This window comes from Gavia stellata, chromosome Z, assembly GCF_030936135.1.
Source record: "Gavia stellata isolate bGavSte3 chromosome Z, bGavSte3.hap2, whole genome shotgun sequence".
In the NCBI taxonomy this organism is placed as follows: domain Eukaryota; kingdom Metazoa; phylum Chordata; class Aves; order Gaviiformes; family Gaviidae; genus Gavia; species Gavia stellata.
Genome location: NC_082637.1, coordinates 39,732,136 through 39,755,211, shown reverse-complemented (window position 1 = coordinate 39,755,211; position 23,076 = coordinate 39,732,136). Strand labels below are relative to the sequence as shown.

The 23,076-nt window shown below is 37.3% G+C and overlaps 1 protein-coding gene across 2 annotated transcripts in view; it reads left to right on the top strand.

The window, feature by feature from the left end:
* PCSK5 (proprotein convertase subtilisin/kexin type 5) overlaps positions 1–23,076 on the top strand; it is a 251,520-nt gene that overhangs the window by 86,056 nt on the left and 142,388 nt on the right. For both annotated transcript variants that reach the window (XM_059833233.1, XM_059833234.1), the window contains exons 6-7: positions 8,799–8,887; positions 13,963–14,135. In XM_059833233.1, the coding sequence (XP_059689216.1) occupies positions 8,799–8,887; positions 13,963–14,135 (262 nt within the window). The remainder of the gene's footprint in view (positions 1–8,798; positions 8,888–13,962; positions 14,136–23,076) is intronic.

Below are 23,076 nucleotides of genomic sequence, written 5' to 3'. Positions count from 1 at the left end.
TAGAAACATATCTAGTGATATTGTGAGGTTTCTTGTTGACTTACATATTTCTTTCCAGTCTCCTTTTATGAAGACATATGGATGCTTTCAGGTTTGGGTGTTTGTTTAATTGCTTTGGGGGTTTTGTATTTTCAATTAGAAATCTGTGTAGTGCATTGGCTGTGAAAAGGACAAGATGGCCTTTGTGTCACAACTGGGTTTTTTTTGCAAGGATCTAAAAGTCTCTTGCATGGAGATGGAAAGAGATGGAAAGAGAGGGTGCCTCTGAGGCACCTGCTGAGGTTTCTAGTCACCTGGGACCTGTAAGTGTCCAGAAAGCATTTCTTTGGCATGGGGCAGCATCATTTTGCAGGATTAAATTTGAGTATAGCTTTATGAATACTTTCGAGAACAGGGCATTGGCTGCGGCATGGGAATATGAACGGTCTGGGACATTATTTCCTCTGCAGCTTGTACGTTCAGGATTTGTCTTGCAATTATTTCCATAGGCCTTTTATTGGCTCTCCGGGTATTACTCTCCCCCACTAACCTTGGGGGCTAAGCAACTCACAGGTGCTCCTCTGAGAGACAGGTTGGTATAGACAAAGGAATTGTGAAGTCTGTATGTCCTGTATTTTTCCTGTGTCACTTCCCTCTGCTTTTACCTGTGTCCAGCATCTGATTGCTCTGTGTTTGGGATTAGAATCGCATTGATATGAAAGTATAACATGCCCAAAGTTTAGTGCTTCAAACATGTTTCATTAATTCCTGTATTATATGACTGCTCTTTATAACCATGGCAATAACTGAGGCAAGGAAAAAACAGTCTTCCATGGTTGTGTACTATACCGTGTGACACAGAATGAGAAATAACAAACAAAATCAGCAAATAATACATTTAGCCAATTATATAGTTTTGTGTATTAAAAAGAATTAATTACTGATGTCTTAATAAGTTTTAACCCAAGGTAAAGTAAGTAAGGTTATTGGGATGTTGCAGAATGTAAGTTCTGGGATTGTGTTCTGTTCACGGAGACTGTTGCAGACTGGGAAGAAACAGTTTAATTATTGTGTTATTCAATAGTAATTTGAAGTTTAAAAAATTAGCTAAATTAACTATTTTTGCAAGATGATTACAAGAATTTTCTTATGTAAAAATACATGCCTGATTTTGTCCATCTTCTTCTCTCATTAAGTTGTATAATGCAGTACTTTCCTTTACCATTTTGTTAGCCATGTTCCAAAAAGATTTGAAATCGGGTTTTTGTTTGTCCTTTTTTTCTGTATATCACAAGTGAAGTGATAAAACTGTCTCACAGATTAAGAATGAGAAAAGTATAGACAGATATTCTGTTCTTCCCAAGTGTGTGTGCTACTCTGTTCTTCAGGCTGCAGACAAAAAGGGATCAACCACCCTCACATGCATAAAATGATTGCCAGAATTGCTTGGAGCACATCCTCCTTGTCTATGACTTTCCATCCTTTCTACAGATTCTCAACCAGCTTGAATTAGGTTAAAAAAAGATCTTTTTTGCTTACGTGACAGAGGAGCCTGGAAGTCTAAGCAGCCTCATATTCTTCAGTTTCAAAAGCAAACGAAATAGTCCTTTTGATTAGGTATATCTAGGTAGCAATATACTGTTCCGGGATAATACTGGCTTTGATGTTGCTGCTGAACAGGTTTAATTCCAGTGCACAGGAAGTAAACTGTACTGGTTTTACTTGTGATTTGCTTTAATGAATGAGAATACGAATTGGATTCCCCGCCTTAAGAAGGTTACTGTACAGTTAATGTGAAAGGCTGTATGAAAAAAAAAGCTCAGATGAAAGTTTTGCTCTTTGCTGGCTTTTGAACTATTTTATTTCTTCTCACCAATGCCTTTGTCCCTCCAGAAAAGAGGCTGAATTAAAATTTTACCTTGCATTAAAACATATTAAGACATCAGTAAATAGTTCTTTTTATTTTTTAATACACAAAACTATATACTTGGCTAAAAATATTATTTGTGGATTTTGTTTGCTATTTCTCATTCTATGTCACGTCAGACCTTCTATTCATTGTTTGTTTTGCCTTTGGTGGAAAATACAGACAAAAGGCATATTTGTTTTATACATTCAGATTCACTTGCCCACTCCCAAAAATGAAACTGTAAAATGGTAATCAATATTGTAGAAGCACAGTCCTTTGCTGGGATCATGTCAGAACTTCACACTTGTAACAAATTAGCTGCTTACTGCTAACAGCTAACAAATGTAGAGAGTGACAAGGCAGCATCGCTGTTACCCACACTGTTGAGTTTAAGATGTGTGTGTCTGAGATGTGAAGTGTTCCCTGTGTTTGTTTTAATTCTGTCACCTTTGATTTTATTTGTGAGAAATAGATGAGTTATTTTCAAGTTATTCTTTAAGTAACTTTCCATAATCATGCAAAGTCATTAGCCTTGGGGACCTTAACTCAAGAGAGCTTCCAGTTCTGTGCTGTAACCACATTACAACACTGTATTTGATGCTCAGAAACACAATCCTGTCTGTGATGTAACACATTGGCATTTTTCCTGATATCTCACATTGAAGATTTGTGTAACTTGTTTTTCACATTTACTCTGTCATCTCTTTCCCCACTGTTAATATCCAAACATCTCTCCTTTGTGAAATAGCTTTCTTCTTACTATTTTTCAGCTGTAGCAGATTGTGGTTTAAAGGCTAAAGATTGGGGGTTTCCTTGCCTATGCTTTTAACTTCTGACAGTTCCTTTATATGTCCTTTTTCAGATGTTCCTAGAACAACATCCCAACCCAGTGGCAGTTTGGAAAGTATTTTTCATCCTTCAGATTATTAGAGACCATTTATATATGAACAGGTCTAAAAATTATTTCTTCTGCACCACATAATACGTTACTCTGGGATGCGATAAAATGCATTCCTGATAAAATGCATTTCTGTTCAAATACATATTTTCTCCAGCCGTTATTACATTGTGGTGTGTCAGGTATCACATTTTCCCATTTATGAATATATTCCAGTGTAAGAGAGAAACATTTAAAAATTTAACTAAAGAAGAGTTTTGCAAAATATAAATGCCAACTCAGATATTTTTCTACAGATAAAAATGGCTACCTAAAATTCCATTCTTCCTCTCCCCATACAGGTTTGAAAATTATTTTAACATTTAAAGTTCCTTTAGTCCTGTAATTTTCAATGTCCATCAACTACATATTTTAATTCATGTTACACGTTCCATTCCTGGGATTCTACTCTAATTTATAATAAAGACTAAGTGATTTTTTTTCTTAATATTAATGCATTGTCTTTATGCATAGGGAATATGTTTATTATATAATTACATTGGGAAAGGAAGTTGTTGGTTACCAAAAATAGGCTGTTCAGGTAGAGCCTATTAAAATGTATATAACCTTGTGTAAACTTTTAGACTATCTATTCTAACCTTTTTAAAATTATTTACAATTTATTTTACAATTATTTAATATCCACTCTTACAATATGTGCAGCATAGAATTTGCAAAGGATGTGAAGTTTTCTTCTTTTCTGTAGACATTTCTCTGGATTAAAAAAAAAAAACAACAAGCCCAAACAAACAAACAAACCCTCCCCCCCAAAACCCTGACTGTTTTCTTCATTTGTTTACAAACTAATTCCTGTGCTGAGTAGCTCTTAGAAAACCTCAGTAAATTACTGATATGCCCAGAGATATTTGTGATAGGCTTGCATTGAAATACTCTGAAACTCTTTTCTCCTTAAGTTCCCATTCTGAAAAGACTCATTGGTGACAGGTTGAAGTGGGTTGGACTATAATGTTAGTGTCATGAAAAGCTGGAGGGCTTTAAATCCTCCAGTCCCCTGAGCTTTTTGTGTTCGGAAATACTTGATGAACTCCAGAAGAATAAAATACGGCAAAGAAATGCACGGTCAGAGTGTTTGTGGAATTCAAAGAATAGCTGTCAGAGATGGAGGCTCTGAAATGCAGAGCCAATTTACATGGCAGGGGCTTTTCAAATTACCAGCAGCTGTCTTCACGAACTCTGAATATTTCCTTACTCTAAATGTTCAGAGGCGAGCTTAATTAACTTTTATCTTAAAGATGTTCCTTGTGCCTTACACCTTCCTCCTCTTCTGAAAGGCAAATTGAGAGTGATTATTGAAAGAAAAATGTCTTATGTTTAAATTATGTGATGGGATGGGGAGTGATAGTTAATCACAGAACATGCACCTTTCTCTTTCCATTGCCTGAAATACTGAGCCATTTCTCTCTCGGAAAAAAAATGTTACTGAAAAAAGTTACTTTGTGTAACAGATTAGTGTGTAGCTCTTAAATTTATCTTATCTTATACTTAGAGAGCTGTCAAAAGACTGTACTTTTAGCATCTGGGTGCTCAAGCACAGTTCATGCATGCAGCAGAAAGAAGTAACATACACTTATTCATAAAAGTGTATTTCTTCAACAATTTATTTCAATTTCTCCATATAATAATGAGGGCATCGTAAGGCAAAAGAATTACCTTTACCAAGGTCTTCCTGAGTAGGTCTTTGGCACCTTACTGACTCGTTAATGACAGACTGACAAATTTCCTCCCTATAAAAAGAGAAGAAAACAGATCTTAATTGCCTGCATATTTTCTTTGTTCTTTGTGTTCTGTCTCTCTCATTACCAAAATGAAAATAAATAGATTTTTGAAAAAGTTGGGCTTATTTGCATGGAATGGAAAAATTAGAATCATAAAAGGTGGTTTTGTGGTGGCAAGTGCTGGCCAACTTGATAAGCATCTAAGTACAACTTTTTTGGAAGATAATGCCTGTGACATCTTATTTCTTTTACCTGTGGCCTTTTTAGCCTAAATCTGTCTTTGAATAGCGATTTTTCGTGTCTCTCCTTATGAGACAAACAAACAACAAGAAAGCTTTTCTTCTTTCCATTCCTTTTCTTTCTATTAGACTCCAGGTAGGAGATGTTTGTAGATGGGCAGCGTGTCTCATAACCAAGCTTTCTTTCATGTTCTGTTCTGTGATACTACATCACACTGACGTTAACACAAAGGACAAGTGCAAAACCTTTTAGCTGAGTGTCTCTTCAAAGTGCCATTTAATAGCCTGGGAACTTACTTCCCTTCAACATAAGCTGGCAAAGGATCCAGTGAAATTAAGCATTGACCCTTAAAGTTTATCAAGATAGGCCTTTGTAGAAGGGCAGTCATGCTTTGTTCTAGGACTGCATCAACTTTTTAAACAAGTTGTATTTGATGCAGGCATCCCACAAAGACAGGAGATCATTGTGTTTTGATATATATACATTCACAAAAAATGCTAACTTGAAAGCACCTCTTGTTTCACCTCTTGTTACTGGTTATGCTGCCTCCATAAACTGTTTGTAGTTTGAAGTTTTCAGGATTTCATGCTCAGTAGAAGTTTTCATCGCTTTAAAGCAAGCTTCATCAATTTCAGGCATCAGTTTCATCATACTTGTTTATCAAGTTAGTTAAGAAATTAGTGTAATGATTAATCAGAAGTCTTTTCTAATTTTAACTGCAGAATTCAGAGTCTGTTCGAAACGGTAGACCTCAAGCAAAAATCTAGGACAGAGAAAATTAAAAGCAGTGTGGAAAGAACATGATTTTTTATATGCAGATTTTTTAGAAAGTCTTCCCTTTCATAGCATAATTGAAATATTACTTAAAGGACCTACAAAAGATAACATATTAAAACAAATTGAGTTGCATATATGATTAATTCAGACAGTGGGAAACATTGTAAGAAGTGCAATTTTATATATATGACCTTGAAATGAATAAAACAACTTTTAATTTTGTCATTTCCACTATAAATGTAGAATGCAATTAACAATAATATTGGCAGAGAAGCAAGGGTCTAACGTAAAAATCTGCTTACAAAATAAATTTGTATCATTACTGCACTTAAAATATGAGAAAAAGAAGAATTTTCCAATACATGAGGACTAGTGAAATACTCAGCAAAGTTTTTTTAACTCACATGTTGTAAAACTGTCTGAAGATCTAATTCTCTCTGGAATATGCTTTTTGCTATGAGAAATTTGCATGAAATTTCTCACTGTGCTTTAATTCAATAAATATGTGTCATGATATTTCCATACCAGTCCTTTAAAGCCTCAGCTACTTCTTACTTAAGTTACGTCTACCACTGCAGCTACTTCCACGTCAGCTGGAATTTAGGGTACAGTTTCATGTTGCTGTTAATCCCATGTTAGTGTGGGTTGCTGCTGGGAAGTGCAGTCATGCTGTGACCCCCCCATGCCCACCACATGTCCCCTCTGTTTCCCCTCTACAGACATTACCTGGCCCTGGGATGACTGGGGTGTGTTTGGTGATCCAGTGGAAATCTAACCCTTTTGACTGTACTCAGTGGTTGTAGCTAGCAAAGTAGCAGGTATCCATATACTCCACTGGGAACCACAGAGAAACTTGAGCTGTTTCTTCCATTCTTCTTCAGGCAGCCTTCCTCCTCCAATTGTGGTTTGTATCTGTCCCCTTTCTCTACTGAAAAACCTTCCTTCTATCACTGCTTCCCAAACTTGGTACCTAGGAGGGGTTTCTTGCCAATGCAGTCTCCCTCTGGGAAGCTGCAGCTTGGTCACATGCATTTCACCAGGCAGGAGGTGATTTATTAATAAATTGTATGCACTGAGGTGATGCATGCAAGTATGTTACACCTACATTTCTAGAGTATAATCATCTGTGCTTTGATGTGTGAGTGATAACACCTCTAAACTTGTATGTGACACCTAACAAAATCATAATGAGAAGGCGGCAAGTTTGGGAATCTTGTGTCTTGTAAATAATACTTTAGACAGGCATTTTCCTATAAATATTAATAAATTTTTAAAAGGCACAGCTTCAAACAAACACAGAGCTAGAACACTATTTGAAAAGACTTGAAAATTAAGAAGGATCTTTTTAAAACTTGTTTTCATCTGCGATTGCTGTATTATTTACTTCACGCTTTTCAAAACAATTCTGTAATAGCATAAGACATTGGTTTATCAATTGGAGTTAGGTTTTCTTCAAATGAAGAAAATTAGGCTTGAAAATGAGGCTTCATATGAAAAATAAATTTCAAATTCACTCTTGAAAAATTCTTTTATCAAGTTTGGCAACAAAATGATGGATTGTAAACAGATTGATAGGAAATGAGATATACATGTAATTGTGAAACCTTGATCCAGCTTTCGGAATTATCAGCATCCAACTTGTCACTTTGACTTTGTGAATGAAGATTACACTTTTCTCATAGATTATGTATAACTTACTTCTCTGATAAACTGAATTATCTCCTTTGAAATTCTAACAGGTTAGCATTGATTTACTTCTAGGGCTTATTTTTTTGTTTCCTCTTTTTTTCCTATTCCTATTTGTTGTTGTTCTTGTTTTACATTAATCCATTCCAAACAACTTATCTTAGTGTTTCTCATCTAAGTGTCTGAAAAGGTTAAGGGAAAAAAGTTGCACTAATAGTAAGGAAATAAGGAGTGAACCTACCCCAAAACAAGCTGTACGAAGAGAATGCAGCTGTGATTCTTGTCTGTAATATGGATGTCAACTTTAATTCAAAAACACCTGGGTTCTCCAGATGTCTGTGTAAGCACTGTGTCAACCACCACCAGCAGAAGACTGCCTGTGTACAGAACTGACCTCACTTAGCCTCTTCTGAAGTGCTTGCCAAGTTGTTATAAATTTTTTGCCTTAACTTTTTAAACTTCTTTCTTTGTGGCTACCCAAGCCTTACATTCTCTTTCTATCTCCGTCTCATCAACTCCCCATCTCTTTTTTTGTCTGGTCTGAAACTCCATAGCTCCTCTCCACAGCAGCTCTCTAAAGTTCCCTGTCTGCTCCTTGTTGCTTGTGTCACATTTCTGCAATGCAGTTGCTTAACTGCATAAGGATGAGGGCAAAACTTACTGGTAGAAAACACACTGTGAAACCTGTATTTCAGTCAAAAATCACAAAAAGCAGGGACAGCTTTCCTGCCATGGTGGCCATATGGATGACGACTGTCACCTTGTAGAGAGCATGGATCAGGGCTAAGCAAGGCATCCCACTGTGGCTTTGCACAGTGGGGAGGGAGGTGAGCAACCACTGGAGGTTTTGTGTTTTCCTTCAGCAGCTTCTTAAGATTATACCCTTGCAGCCCAGCTCTGCTTCCAGGCACAGGGTATACCTCTGATGTGGACGGTACTTCAGCTGTTTTTTCTGCTCCCAGAAAGGCAGCAGGCTTGCAGCGTTGGCCCAAGGCATGACCACGACATGCCTATACAGAAGCTTTGAGCATACCTGGCATAGAGCCAGTCTTAGGCTTGCCTCTGAAGAGCAGTGTGGGCATTGGTACAATCTCATCTGCCTCATGGAAAAGTGTGGTACATGCTGTGCCTGCTGGAGACTGTATGGAGCTCTACATACTAGCAACATGAGTGGTTGCAGGAGAATGCAGGACAAAAATTCTGTCTGTAGTGTAAGATTTGGTTCAAAATCAAGAATTGGCATCAAGACTTCTTTCTGTTGCTGTAGGTTATGTATCATCGTTGTATGTCTTTGTTACAAACCGTGCATGTTTCCAGTAGCTAGAAAGCCTACCATGAAGAGTTTAATATGATTGTGATAATGATGTTAAAATGTATTCGGAAGAATATTGTAACATGGGTATAGATTACTATGGGTAATTAAGTAGTGCAAGGCATTGTGGATAGCTGTGCTTTTAGCACCTGAGGATGAGCAAAGTCAAAGCCTTTAATCCCAACACTGTGCTTACTTGGAAAAATGTTTGTCTGACTGCAGGCATGGAACCCGTTGTGCTGGAGAAGTGGCAGCCACGGCAAACAACTCACACTGCACAGTAGGAATCGCCTTTAATGCCAAGATTGGAGGTATGTGAAACAATCTCACACCAAAGAAAAAAGTAACCAGAGCCATTTGTGCGAAGTGGTAAATTCAGACCTTTCTCAACAAGAGAAGGAGATTTGTATGGATAACAAACCTAGCTGTGTTAACAAGTAAATCTCAGTTGTAGCATAATCGTTAAATACCAGTACTGAAGGAGTTTGTCTGCGGTGACACTTCTCCAGTGCTCCCTGGAACACTGCCTCTCAGTAAACACAGAAAAATAGAAAGTGAGACCTTTGATGAAAACACAAAATCCAGAATTAAGACATTTGGGTTTTCTCACAGACTTGGAGCTCTAAGTGATGAACTTTGACAAACCAGAAGTAAATGTACACATCAGGAATATTGCCCTGCATACTGATCCCAAACAAAACACTGTCAACACATGAAACATTTTTGTGTTGTTTGGCTGTGGTCAGAGAAAATCTTCTTTTGACCCTCTGTGTGATCAGATTATTGCCTGAAATATGAGATTCGATTGCACTTTCTTGTTCATTCAGCCAAGAGGTTCCAAGTGGTTTCTATGAATTCTTAGTCAATGGCTGCTCAATTAAGACCTCTGGCTTAATTTATGGGGATGACTATCAAGATGTCATCTATGTGTCTTCTAGGCTGCAGCCTGACTGTGACAGATTTTAATGCTTCAAGTGAAGTTTTACCCTGTACTTTTGATGAAATCATGGGATTGGTATATTGACTTTCAGTAGAAAGACCTATAGCTCAAAATCATTAATTGTTGATTTTCTGTCCCAAAATAGAGCCCATCTGTGAAAACAGAAATATGTTTACCTATATATACACCAGAGGACAGTTAAAAATAGGACCAGGCAGAGTTGAGGCCATGTTCCCATAATTAATAGTACTGTGTCTGTTCTCTACTGGATCAGTACAAGTTTGATCCAAATCAAATGTGAGCACAGCTGCATTTCAAATTAGCCAAAGCACACAACATCATCCTAATGTCAGCTTTCTGTTTTCCTGCTGGCTTCAAGAGGATAGACAATACCTGATCCAGCCTAAGGTTAGAGTGATGTAGAAAAACAATTTCCCTTCAGGTGGAGAGCCTGCCTGCACAAAGTTACCCTGTCAGAGTGGTTTAGAAGATCTGAACTGGCCAAGTGACTGAGATTGTGGCAGATTAACAAGTTTTCTCATGTAGACATGGCATTTGGTCATGCACCAGCAGCTATGAAATCAGATTTACTGCGTTGTCAAACCAGAGTCAGAGGAGAGTGAGTGCACTGATAGAGATAAAAGATGGCTTCTGGAGAAGTTTCATTTGTAAGTTGAGTAGTGACACAACCTGCAACAGCTTGGGCATGTCCTTGAAAAGTTCTCCATTAGTAACAGTGGCTTCTTAACAGGTTATTCTTTATTAAGCATTAGGGATGTGCAATAATAATGTTTTGGAAACCTTCCAGGCATATTAGCTGAACCACAGCCTTGTCTAAACATAGTGTAAGAACAGATTCAGATGGACATAGTATGAACACAGTTAGTGTGGACAGTGAAGACTGGATATATGTCCCATTTATTTATTTATTTATTTATTTAGTATGAAGAATACAACAGCCTTCAAGAAATTTCACTGGTCTAAGTGAAATAAAAATTCTATCCACTCCATTTGTCACCATGATTCTGTAGAGCCATCACTAACACTGTTCTTAAAAGAAAGCTGGAAATCAGTAACAGTGTCTAAACCTCACTTGAGGTAATGTACCACCTTTTAAAAGCATCGGCACTTGAAAATAAAACTTCAGGAGGCTCAGCCCATAATCTGCAGAAAGTCAGAGGCAAGAGGGAATTCCAGAGCGTCAGGAAGGGAGGTTAAGCTTCCCCTTCCGCTAGGTACATATATTTACGAGTTTTACTGCTGCTGACCTCTGTTTGGCATGCCTCCCTCCCTTCCCTCAGAAAATCCATAAGCTACACATGTGAATATGCAGTGGTTCTGTTCCTTCTCCACAGGCCAGATAGAGTGTAAAAATGTTGACTCATGTGATGCTGAACTTGTGTTCAGCTTGCTTGTTTCCCAGGGATTTAAAGACCCTCCTTGGGCCTTCTTGGGGAAGAAACTAGTCGAGGTAAAGCAATTACATTCTCCTTACACAGAGGAGAACCTGCTGACAGTGATGTTCAATTTGCTCCACCAAGATAAGTATTCTTTATTTCAAACCAAAAAGCATCTCTGGACCTAAGGTATAGTAAGGTGTGTATATATATGTATATAAGGTATATGTAAGGTATAGTAAGGAGATGAAGCAAAGGGGTAAAGTATTCCTTGCCATCAATATTCCGTCAAATACTGGCAGCTGAATGAATCCAATTAATGATATTTGTGATGGAAAGTTGTTAACAAGATATCCACCAGTAATGCTCACTTTTTTCCTAAATGTGTTTGTGCTCCTTGTCTCATTTCCACACGTTTAAGAACCTCTCACCACAAATAGGTCAAAAATAACATCCTTAGAAAGTCTGAGCCTTCTCTTACAACGGTGCAGATGTAATCTGCAGATAAGAAAATTTGAGTAAAATTCCAGTCTGGACCTTCAGTTCTTTTTCAGGTTGTGGGATGTTTCTTGTAAAAAATTACACACTATGCCTGTGGTTTGCGCTTAGCTAAGCTACAGGCCCTTTCACCAAAAGACAAACCAGTGCACCAAAGGGGTAGATCTTTTTTTTCATGTGACTCTCTGCATTAATCACACATAGCACATTACCACCTACTGAGCTTGAGACTTTTTATAGGATGGTTAGCATGTTGTTATTGTTGCAGACTGATTGTAGAAGTTGCAAAGCATCTGTGGGGATTTGGGTGCTTAGTTACTTGGCTGGGCTTGAGTCCTGATGGGAAAACAGTTACACTGAATTATGGCAGAACAGATGTAGATTGTCTTCAGCAGATGAAGAATTAGTTCAGCTGTTTCTTTAAGTCAGATGCTGATTAAAAACAAACATTTTAAAAGAAAACTTGCTTTCAGCTCAGTTTTGCATGTTTCCTGTGATTCATTGAAAGTTTTGTCTGACTAAAATGCCACTTACATTTTGGCAATTACTGCAAATATTGGAAAACTTTTACAGAGCTCTAAAGTCTTAGGTGGAACAGTCTGCAAACACAGTCTTTTAATTGCCTTCTGGACAGCTTTTGTTGCGCTATCACCACATGCCAAATGCAGTTCGGAGGTTTTGTGATCGGCAGAATTAACTGCTCCAGACATTTGGGGAAATAGAAAGAAAGAAAGAAAGAAAGGAAGGAAGGAAGGAAGGAAGGAAGGAAGAAGGGAAAGGAATTATTTTTATTTTAAATAGCCAATGACACGTCTGTAGTTCAAAGTCACCCTTGAAGCATGTCTGTCAGTTGTTGGCCAGAGAGAACAACACTGAAGTCACAGCCTTGTCCATGTTGTTTTTGATTTGACCACTTCACCGTTAGCAAAGAAATCTGGTGTGAATTACTTCAGGTGCCAAAGGCAGAATTTGGAGTTATTGTTCACCAGGTACATGTAGTATTATTTAGGCTTGCTATGCATAATAGACACATAAAGGGAAGCTTTATTTTCCTTCTTTCAAAAGCGGTGTACCTTTTATTGTCTTTGTTTAGAACTAAATATATTTTGATGGGCTTGAAAGAAATTGAGAACACAACTTCCACCCATCATTAATTTTCTGAGATTATGCTGAGGAAGAAAAATAAAACCCGAGAATACCAGAGTTGGTTTAATGACTTTTTTTATAAAGTAAATTTCATAGTGAGATCACTGTTTGTAAAAGTTTATTATCTCACAAAACATGGGCAGCTTTTGTGTGAACTTAGAAATATGATCACTTTTCATTTTTGAGTCAATTAGAGTGAGGAAAAAAAAAAGACCCTCTATCAACAAAGCACCCTCTATGCCTTTTGTTAATTGAAAGTTAAGGTCTTGGTAAACACTCAAGTTAGCTCAGTCTGAGCTCAAGAGCAAAATGAAATGTGTCTGTAAGTAAAAATATGTAAATTTGGCTTATAAATAGCAGTGGTCTTTTAAAGGAGAAAGAGCGTCAAATTTGTTAATTGTGGAAGTAATCATTGTACTATTGTACAGTTATAATCAATATTTAATATTTAACATCTCTTTGATCAGATGTCATGCTAGCTGTATGTAGGTCCTTTTTCTTGTTTAGGTTAAAACTGGCATCAGTGGTTTTCTCCGTCAGGATTAACTTCAGTCAAAGTCTTACAGTTAGTCAAAAGAACAACTTCAGGATTTTCTCAGTTTCCAGATTTAAGTCTACCTTATTCAGTCCAGTGATATTAAAACATCATTATGCCATTCACTTTAGAAGGGCTGGCACATTGACTTGTCCAGACCCACATGAATGGATTATTTTAACACAAAAATTTCAGATTATACCTTACAAAAGCTTCTACACAGAGGAGGATGTTCACACTATTGTAGTTTCAGGTTGAATAATGTTACATGTAGGGTATTTGTTAGTAACCTCCTGTAATTGCCTTGCTACTGTGTATGGTAATCAGTCTGTACATACGAGCTTTCTCCTCAGTTTCTTCTTTGCGGTCTCATGCGATGAAGGAATAATCCCATGTTTATCTGTCAGCAGAGATCCTTTTATTACATCTGTCAACATGCTTAGGACTGTAAATGAGTCAAATTAGGTGCTGCAGTTTCAGTGCAGTATAAAAGGAGAAAGAAAATCATGTATTATCTTCAAGTGAGATATACAAACATTTCAAGGTTTGAGTCTTTTTTTAAGTTTTCTTTAGTGTAAAAGTTTGTTGTTGAAGTTTGAAGGCTCTATAGTGGATAAATGAGTTGTAGGGGTTTTTTAAAACTTGAAGAAAGACCAAAATATTCCTTCCTTTTTTGTATTTTTTCATCTAGAGACTTTTTTCCATTTGAAAAACACATATCCAAACAGGTTTTGGGGTTTTTTTAACAACAGTAGAAATCCTTATGATCATTCAGTCCATGTCCTACATAACAATTTTCTCTGGGTAAAAAAAAAAAAAAGAAGCATTTCAAGTTGGTTGGTTCTGTTCATTGTATCTTTCATTCTGAAGGTGTACGGATGCTGGATGGAGACGTGACAGACATGGTAGAAGCAAAGTCTCTAAGCCTTAATCCCCAGCACATCCACATCTACAGTGCCAGCTGGGGGCCTGATGACGACGGTAAGACTGTGGACGGACCTGCTTCTTTAGCACGTCAGGCCTTTGAGAACGGCATCAGAATGGTAGGTTGGCATCAAAGTGCATCTTCTAGCTCTGCTCTAGTGTGCAAGCATAAGGGTACATGTGCCCAGTATGTGCAAGTGCACAGCATGGGGAAGAGGAAAGGATTCTGAGGGAAAGAAGAAAAGCTTCATTTGTGTAAAACTAAGAATACATTTTCCTTCTGTAGTGACCTGACGGTCAGTCCTTCCCAAAGTATCAGCTCTGTTCATTTTCAGCTGGAATACATCATCCTCAGTGTCCTTTAAAACTGGTCTGAGGTAATGATGTAATTCTGCAAGAAAAAATAAGACTGAAAAATGCTGCTTTGCACAGCAGTGCCAAGTCATCAAATCTGAATTGCAATGAAATTTTAAAGCAAAAGCCTTGACTGGTTTTCCTTCTTCCTTTCTTTTGTTGCTTTGTTTTGCTCGATTTCTTAATGGAAGTTTGATGATTTTAGTGGGGAGTTGGGGTCTAAAAAATGTCATCCATGTTTCTTTTAGTGTTTATGTCTGGTCTCAGAGAACTTACACCCTATTTATAATTTATATTTACATTTCTCTACAAGTCTGTGCTATTACATTTTCCCTGTGATATAGCCCACAGATCTTCAATAATATAACACATAAAATCCCAAACACCCCTATATGAAAAAATCTAAGACCTTTTTGATTTTCTTTAATAATTTACTGTCAAAACAAATAAGGCCACAGAAGAAAATGGGTAGTTAGAGGAACTTTCGATGTCAGAGGCCAGTTTTTAGTTCTTCCTTTTACCCTCCTGCCTGTTAAATAGATTAGGGAATTCCTCATCTTCCAACGCTCACACCTCTTTCCACTCTGTAGGAATGGTGGAAAGGTTTCTAAAGCTTTGCACTTGAAGGTCTGAGTGTTATTTTGAATGCAGCAGGAGACTTGCTAGTTCAGTGGTGGGTGGCTCTAGCATCAGAAAAGATGGGATTAAAACAAAACATTTGTTTAAAGAGACTGAAACTGTTGGGCCAAAGTGAAACTGGCACATGGTTACTGGAACATGGTAACACTGCAGCAAGATCGGAAAGTGCAGGTATTATTGAAGTCAGTAAGTGTTTTAACCAGGTATGCCAAGACTGATTTTAGCAAACTATAGCTGACATTCAGCCTGGAAGATCTCTGCCATGGGTAGGAGACAGTGTCCGCCACTGAGAGACTGTATAAATTTAAGGCATACCATAAAAAGCAGTCATAACAGCAAACACGGACAATGGGTGCAGAGCGGTAATAGACAAAGTTACAAGAGCACCTGGTCAAGCTGACAGTCTCTATGCACAGTGCAGTGTTCCAAGTGATTTACAGTATACTTGACTATAAGTTGTAAATAAATACATCATAAAATTGATACACAGTATCACATAAACAGTGCATAGCAGCACAAGCCTAGGAGTTGTGAATTCACATCTAATCACAGCTGCATCCCTGGCTTATTTTGGTTTCCTTGATAAAGTTGCATAAATTTCTTACTCTCAGCCCTCTCCTCCCTGCCCGAAATTTGGATAATAATACGTGCTCAGCTACCCAGTAGGTAAGTTCTGAAGAGCAGTTACTGAAATACTAAACCAGTGACAGAGACTGTGTGCTTGCAATGCTACGTGATGTTGAAGACATGTCTCTCAAACTCAGTTCTGTGAATGCTTTACTAACCATGCAGCCACGGCCCACTGCCTTCCTTTCACTTGGTCGTGTGATGACCATTCTGTGCAGAGCTGCAGATTTACGCTTTTGCTTGTTGTACGTTATGTAACATGTGAAGCCGAGCATAACAAAATACTCAAGCGTGTACTTAACTTCACCCTGAGAGAAATTCCAGGGGCTTAGCAGTTAAACACATTTAGGGACATTGGTAGATTCTGCCCCAGAGAGTTCTGCTGTATTTAGTAATCATTATTAAAATAGTTACTGAAGTGGTCTTAGAACAATATAACAAATATGTAGAAGGCCAAATGCATCCCCATTACTACTTCCCATGCATCATCACTCCTCCTTTCAGAAGGAATATCAGCGCTCCCCATCACCCAACTAGAGTTTACTACTGTTTGACAGTGACCACAGAGAAGAAAAACAATAAAGTGATGAAGGTAATCCTAATGGAACTGCAGGATGCAGGGGAAGTTAAACAAAATAAGTTTTATGTTTAAACATATATATGTGTTAGTTTAAATGTCATACTTAATGTAGGTACGACAATCATGAAAAGTTTAGCCCAAATTTCTGTGCCAGAACTCAGCAACTTCCTCTTTGAAATCTCAAACTGGGGATAGATGCGGTATAAATCAAGAATGTGGAATAATTTGCCAAGATCATGGATCTTGCCTACAAGCATTGTTGTTCCATTGTTATTATTATAGCTGTACTATGAAAGAATACCCTACAGAACTCAGATGAATTTCATTTTGCCAGCACATTGGTCTATATTTTAGTAAGTACCAGTATATAGTGGAAACATAGTATTTAATTTTAAAATTCTGAGGTGCTGTTTTTTCTGATAACAATGCAGAAAAAATGTTTGGTAAATTTTTTTGAGAAATAGTAGAAGTCATATTTGATGCCAGTCAAATTATTATTTTTACAATTTAGCTTCTATTTCATTTTATCAGGTTTCTGTTCTGCCTAAAGTTGCCCATGTAGAGTTGAATAGATCTAAATATTTCCATATATTTGGAGATTTTGTCTAGCTCTGACTACAAAAGCTTTTTAATTTCTACTAAGGAAATAAAAGTTCTCTTTAAAACTTATATAAAATCATAGTGATAAGAAATACAAAATGTTTAAGGTCAATCTCTAACTCACATTCTTTAAAATGTAATATAGACTGAAAGATTGTAAATATGTCTCAATTACCAGCTTCCTTAATAGGCTCAGTTTCCAGACCAAAAATTACTATAAGACTAACCTGTTCTGTTCATTTTAATAAACTGTGCCTTTTCATGTTCAGATACTTTTTGTATATTTCCTTACACTGTCATAAGATGTGTCATTTTAAAAGATGAGGCAAATGGGAGAAGAAAAGACAAAATATCTCTGTGCCAAAATATTCCTAAAATCACATCATTGTGCAAGGTAATGACTAGATACTCAGCCAAACATAGATTTCCCCAAGCAGTCACAGTAATTGTGCAAATAATAATAGGCAGACAAAAATGCTTATTACATTGTGTACAGATCTTGACCTTTTTTTAGAAATATTGAACTGAACAACAACAGTATTACATCTAGTATAGCATCTGTGATGTAAATTAAAGTAACATATTGGTACAGGAAAATTTGGCAAGACCTTCTTTCAGATCTACACAAAGATTCAAGATTTATATTCTTCATTTATTGTGCATATGCACACACAACTGGATATTATTTTTTAAAAATGGGACAGCAAAGGGAAAGGTCAAGATTTTTTAAAAGCATCTGAAAAGGAAATTATGCTCTGCTTGTTTAATTAGGAAAATCAAAGGTGATGCTGAATAATAACTTTGATTAGAGTATAATTAAACTGAGTTATTACTTTTTTTTATTTTACTCATGGATGCAAGAGCCACAGTTTCTTACTCAGTTTGCTGAGAGGCTGGAACCCATGAAAAAATGCCTGGTTTGTCTTTAGTGCATATTATTCCAATTAACAGCTCATGCAGGGTGTTTTAGAACTATTATTATTTTTAAATCTGCTGAGCTAATATGATTACTCCTTCCAAATACTGCAGAAAATAACAAAGATAAATGACTGTACAGTTTTTCCATAGAGTCCCACAGAGACAGCACATGCCATGAATTGAAATAGACAAATCTATTTAAAGAAAGGATACTGAGTAATAACTGAGTTTATGAAATGACAACCTAACCCACAAGTTAGATGTGCTTTAAAAATTCTGCCCAGGATCAAGGTAAAGGAAGAGGGAACCAATTTTTAAACCTGTCTCAAGTACCGTGATTTTCTGTCATCTTTAGGGTATTTTGTTTAATTCTATTAAATTTGCACTTGAGTTCAAAGCGAAACTTTGGGGACTTTGCTATCAAACAATTTCTATGCAAATATAAAAGCTCCCTTTATATCATGCTTCCAGTTGACAAGGTCCTTTTCTTGGAAATAGTGTAGTTGTAAGTGTGGAAAATTCTAGAGGCTTGCGTTTTAAATACTGATGCATTACAAGTTGTAGACCTAATAATCTCAAAAATAATTCCATTATAATCACACAGAACTTTCCTGAAAAAAACCAAACAAAGGGCAGTATATCCAAAAGTAACATATTCAAGAAAAGATTAGGTATGCAATGTCACATTTCACTCTGTGTTCAAGAACAAACAGACTTAGCATTGCAAAACATGATTGTGGCCAAACCATGTGATAAGACTGCTGAGTCTGGGACAAAAGGGAGAACACAAAAGCCTTTCCTTGATTCAGAAAGATAAAACCAAAGTACCATCAGATTTTAAGATGACTGCATTTTAAGATGTCTGCATCTCACAGTCTATAAGCACAATGCTATAAGCGCTTGAGAGACTTAGGCTTACTGATTCATGGCTCTGTGATACAGCATTCAGACTAGTTCATTTCTATTCATACAAAGAAGCCTGTTACTCTGGGATCAGTCTCAACATCATTTGGAGAGTAATGCATTTCAGATATTTTGACTTGTTCTTTCACTGCTGTTTGGCAAAGACCAAGTTTCTGGCTATATGACCCGTTGATACTTTACGATGCAGGGTTTCAAAGAGCTGGTTATCTCACCTCTCCAAATGTCTCACCAACGGCATGCTTTATGTTGTTTGTTCTGCAGTACCCGTAAGGTAGTCCAAATCAGCAACAGGGCAGGTCATCCTTCATACAACCTAAGAGGCAGGGAAATCTACATGGAAAATTTTGGCCTTCTGCCTGCATCGGCGCAGGGGCCTTCAACTTATTGCCATGACACCATTCTGTTTCGCCAGCTGGACACAAGCCAAAATGTTTGATGGACATTAATGACCAGATGCTGTGTGGCTGAACCTCTTGTGAGAACTCAGCTTTGTGCCTTCCCTCCCATCATCACTGCCCCTTCTCATCTCTCTCACTTCACCAACTTTGGCTGCAGAGTGAGTGAGTGAGTGAGAGAGAGAGAGAGAGGGAGAGTGCGTGAGTGAATGTGTGTGTGTTTTCAGAGTGTTTGCTGGGAGCAGAAGGCTCTCTTACAATCTCTAAACAAGCCTCCCACCCACATGCAACAGAGAGAAAGACAAGGGAAGAAAAGGGAAGAGAAGAAAAGGGAAAGGAGAAAAGAACAAAAAGGATTTCACGTATTGTTGTTGTTGTTGTTGTTACTACTACTTCTACTACTACTACTACTATATGCTTCTACTTCAAAAGCGGAAGGGATTGTTCATGATTTGCAAGTGTCCAGGCAAAGGTTTACTGCCTGTGTTGTACCACAGATTTTTGTCTTGAATTTATTCATCCTGTCATCACTTCTCTGTGCCATTCTGAGTAGGATGTGTTGCCTACACAAAGAGGAGTTGCTCTGTTTTGCTTTGCCAGAGAATTGCACTATAAAAATCTATGACAGAAGTTACTGCAAGAAGACTTTCAGTCAAATGTGTCAAAATAACTTCCAAAATGGTTGTCATTTTATATACTGAAATATTGCGATGCAGAGGTTAAGACCAGATTTTTTAAACTGTGTATTGTGTTTATCCACTTTGTACAGCGGCCATTTGAGACTGAATAACACATACCTGTGTTTATGCGTATCTCAGATCATGTATAGATACATTTTGAATGCACAAGACCTCCTGCACATTTCTAATTAGTTTGCCAAAAACTACTTGTTGAAGATCAATCAGAAGAATTAGTGCTGTGCTTGGGGCAGGTCTCAGAAGACATGACTTCCAGTATGCTGATGTAACCTAATGTTATGTCCTGGCATTTATCTGTTATATGATTTGCATATATACTGTGTATCCCTATTGCATCTGTGATGTAATATCTGAAAATGTGATGTTATAGTTACTTCACCAAGTTAAACTTTGAGCGGCTTTGTACTACAGGTGGGTGCTGACTATTTACCAGTACTGGAAAAGTCATATGGCGTTTTATCATTGTAATTCTTCCATCTTCTGATGTCACAAGACATAGCATCATTGGCTTGAAATAATATTCATAGTTCTAACATCAGAAAAGGCAATTATCATCTAGTCCTGGCCTTCATCATAAGCCAGATCAGCAAAATTTCATCCAATTATTACTGCATCAATATCCCTGTTTTCTTGATTGATCTATTATTTTCTGTTTTCTGTACATCTTTTGGGAAGAGCCAGTCTTGACTGAAACCTGTTATGTCCACGGCTGTGCAAGTCACTAACAGCCTTCGCTATTAAAAATACATAGCTTGTTACTCATCTAAATTTCTTAGTTTCCTTTCCACTGTAAAATGCCTCTTCTGCTATATTTATGGTGCATCTTATGCTGTTAGAAATCTCCACTTGTAAGTAATTACAGATTTTGGCCAAGTGATCTCTTGGATAAATTAAATTGGAACATAGGGACATAAGACAGGAAATGACCGCGTAGGTCATCCAGTACAGTTCTGTACTATCACAGGCATCATGTCCTATAAATACCTTCAGCAATTTCTATTCTAGAATGAATTAGAATTTTTTTCCCCTCTGTTTCTGTTGGGAGATGGTTTCACAGCCATGACTATTCTATTAGTTAGAGACTTTCTTCTAAGTTACAGCCAGGTTTACTCATGTGCGGTTCTTTGCCTGTTTTTTCCAGGGCCAAAATTGTGCTTCAGCTTAAATACCTTTTCTCCTTCCATTTTTCTTTCTGACATATTTGTAGAACACAGTCCCCTCTCAGACTTCATTTTGATGTGATAAACAAGCCACACTCATTAATCACTTAAAAACTAGACTGTCCATCTCCTTGCTCATCAGAGTGGTGCTTCTCTCCACATCTTCCAGCCTGAATCATTTTCTTGAATGCAGGTGATCATAATTACTAGATTCACTAACATGTTCTTTCTTTTTATGTCAAAATCACCTAATAACTTTGTTTCCTTGCCTCATCCTTAAAATGCTCTACTCAAAACTTCCCTAACCCCTGTGTTTCTTCAGCACAGGCCACATCATCTCCAGTGCAACCATTTCCACCTCCACCTTGCTGTTACATTAAACTTCATTTTCTTTTGTTTCATTACTAATTTCTTGGAAGGCTCATTACATGTTTTGCAGAAGACAGACAGATTGGTTCTAATACGTTTCTCTGCTTAAAGTAAGTTATCAGAGAAAAACATGACAGATTTACCTGGAATTCTGAAGTGCATGTTGCATTTTGACCTGTTTCCATTAATGCTGGTGCCTCCTATTGTCCTTCAAAATCTGTTCTACAGCCTTAACAGTAATGTTTTGTATATTCAGTTTCATTCTGTTAGTCAGAATTTCCAAACCACAGCTCATTCCTGTAGTTCTTTCTAAAACACTTTGTTTCCCGGCATTATTTTTCCAAGTGTGGATACCAGAATGGGACATGGAAGTTGTAGCCTTTGTCTCCCTATTCCCTGCACATGTTCATATTTACCCAGTTTACCAATCCAAGCAGCAAACTAAATTTTAAGGCAGCTTATTGCCAGTTGGTAATCTGCCATGACCCTAAACTCCCTTTCAGAGTCACCGCTTTCCAAGAGTTCGCCCACCCTCCTCTATGTCTTACCAAAAAGCTTCATTTCTAGGTCTTATTACCTTGCATTTGGCTGATATACATATCTCAGGATGCCTTAATGGCTTTGCAAATGTGATTTATACTTGATATGATTTAGTTTTCTCCAGAGCGAGATTGCCCACCAAAAATCAGGTGAGGTGACAACCTTAACACATCATTAAGCTAATAATAATTCTTTGCTCTACCATTTGCACATAGTTAGCAACTTTCAGCGTTCAGCCAGAGTAGAATTAGGGATATTGCCTTCCAGTAAATGAAATAGACTTTAGGCTCAGTGATACCTGGATGAACTTTGACACTACGCACTTTATTTTCTTTTGGAAATATATAAACAAATCTAACCTTAAAATTTCTCTCCTTCACTTTCTGTGTAAAGTGAGCTTCTTCACTGACAGTCAATGTGTAGTACAAAAAAAAAAAAAAAAGTTGCAGAAAAAGAAATAATATACCAGAAATGTTCTTACATTACTGTCAGTGGAATATACAAATCCTAAAAGGCAGGAAAATTTGGAATGAGAGTTACAGGAAAATATACCTCAAAATGTCCAGTTTCCTTACAATGTCACAAAGTGTACTGGAAACCAAAACTGTTTAGTTACCTCATCCCATCTCACACATGTATGGAAACTGTTGTAACAAGCCAGAATAGCATTACTGCTTTTGGACTTGTCAAAAGTGGCCTCTGGTTTTGGGTGCCCAGCCTGAAACAGGTGATATATTGGAACATAAAAAACCACACCATTCTTGTTGGGAGGTAAATCTTAATTTGGAAAGCCAATATTGAAAAGCAGCTTTGGCAAATGGGTGTCTTTCCATACACTTAAGTATATACATTTCAGAGAGTGAATTTTTGAAAGAGGAATCTGGTTACTTTTTATGTGCAAATCACATATCCACTTCACTCATCTACATGAACAATAGCAGAATCTATGTATTTCTATGTGTCATGTGGGAAGAAATACATTCCTGAAAGGCTAATTGCTGGAAGTTTGGCATCAAGAGTTTTCTGTGCATAGAATTTAACATAAGTTTAAGGCACAAAAACGTGAGGGCAATGATTTTGCACACAGCCTAAGTGCGTTGTTTCCTCCTAAACGAGTGTTATGGGAGACAAACTGCACAAAGTGATTACTGCAGTCCTCAGTCTGCAGAGGCAGAAGCGGAGCAGCCTTATTTTACTGCTGATCTACTGAAAAGAGCTAAATTTGCAGAAAATTTGAGGCTCTTTGTTGAACCTCA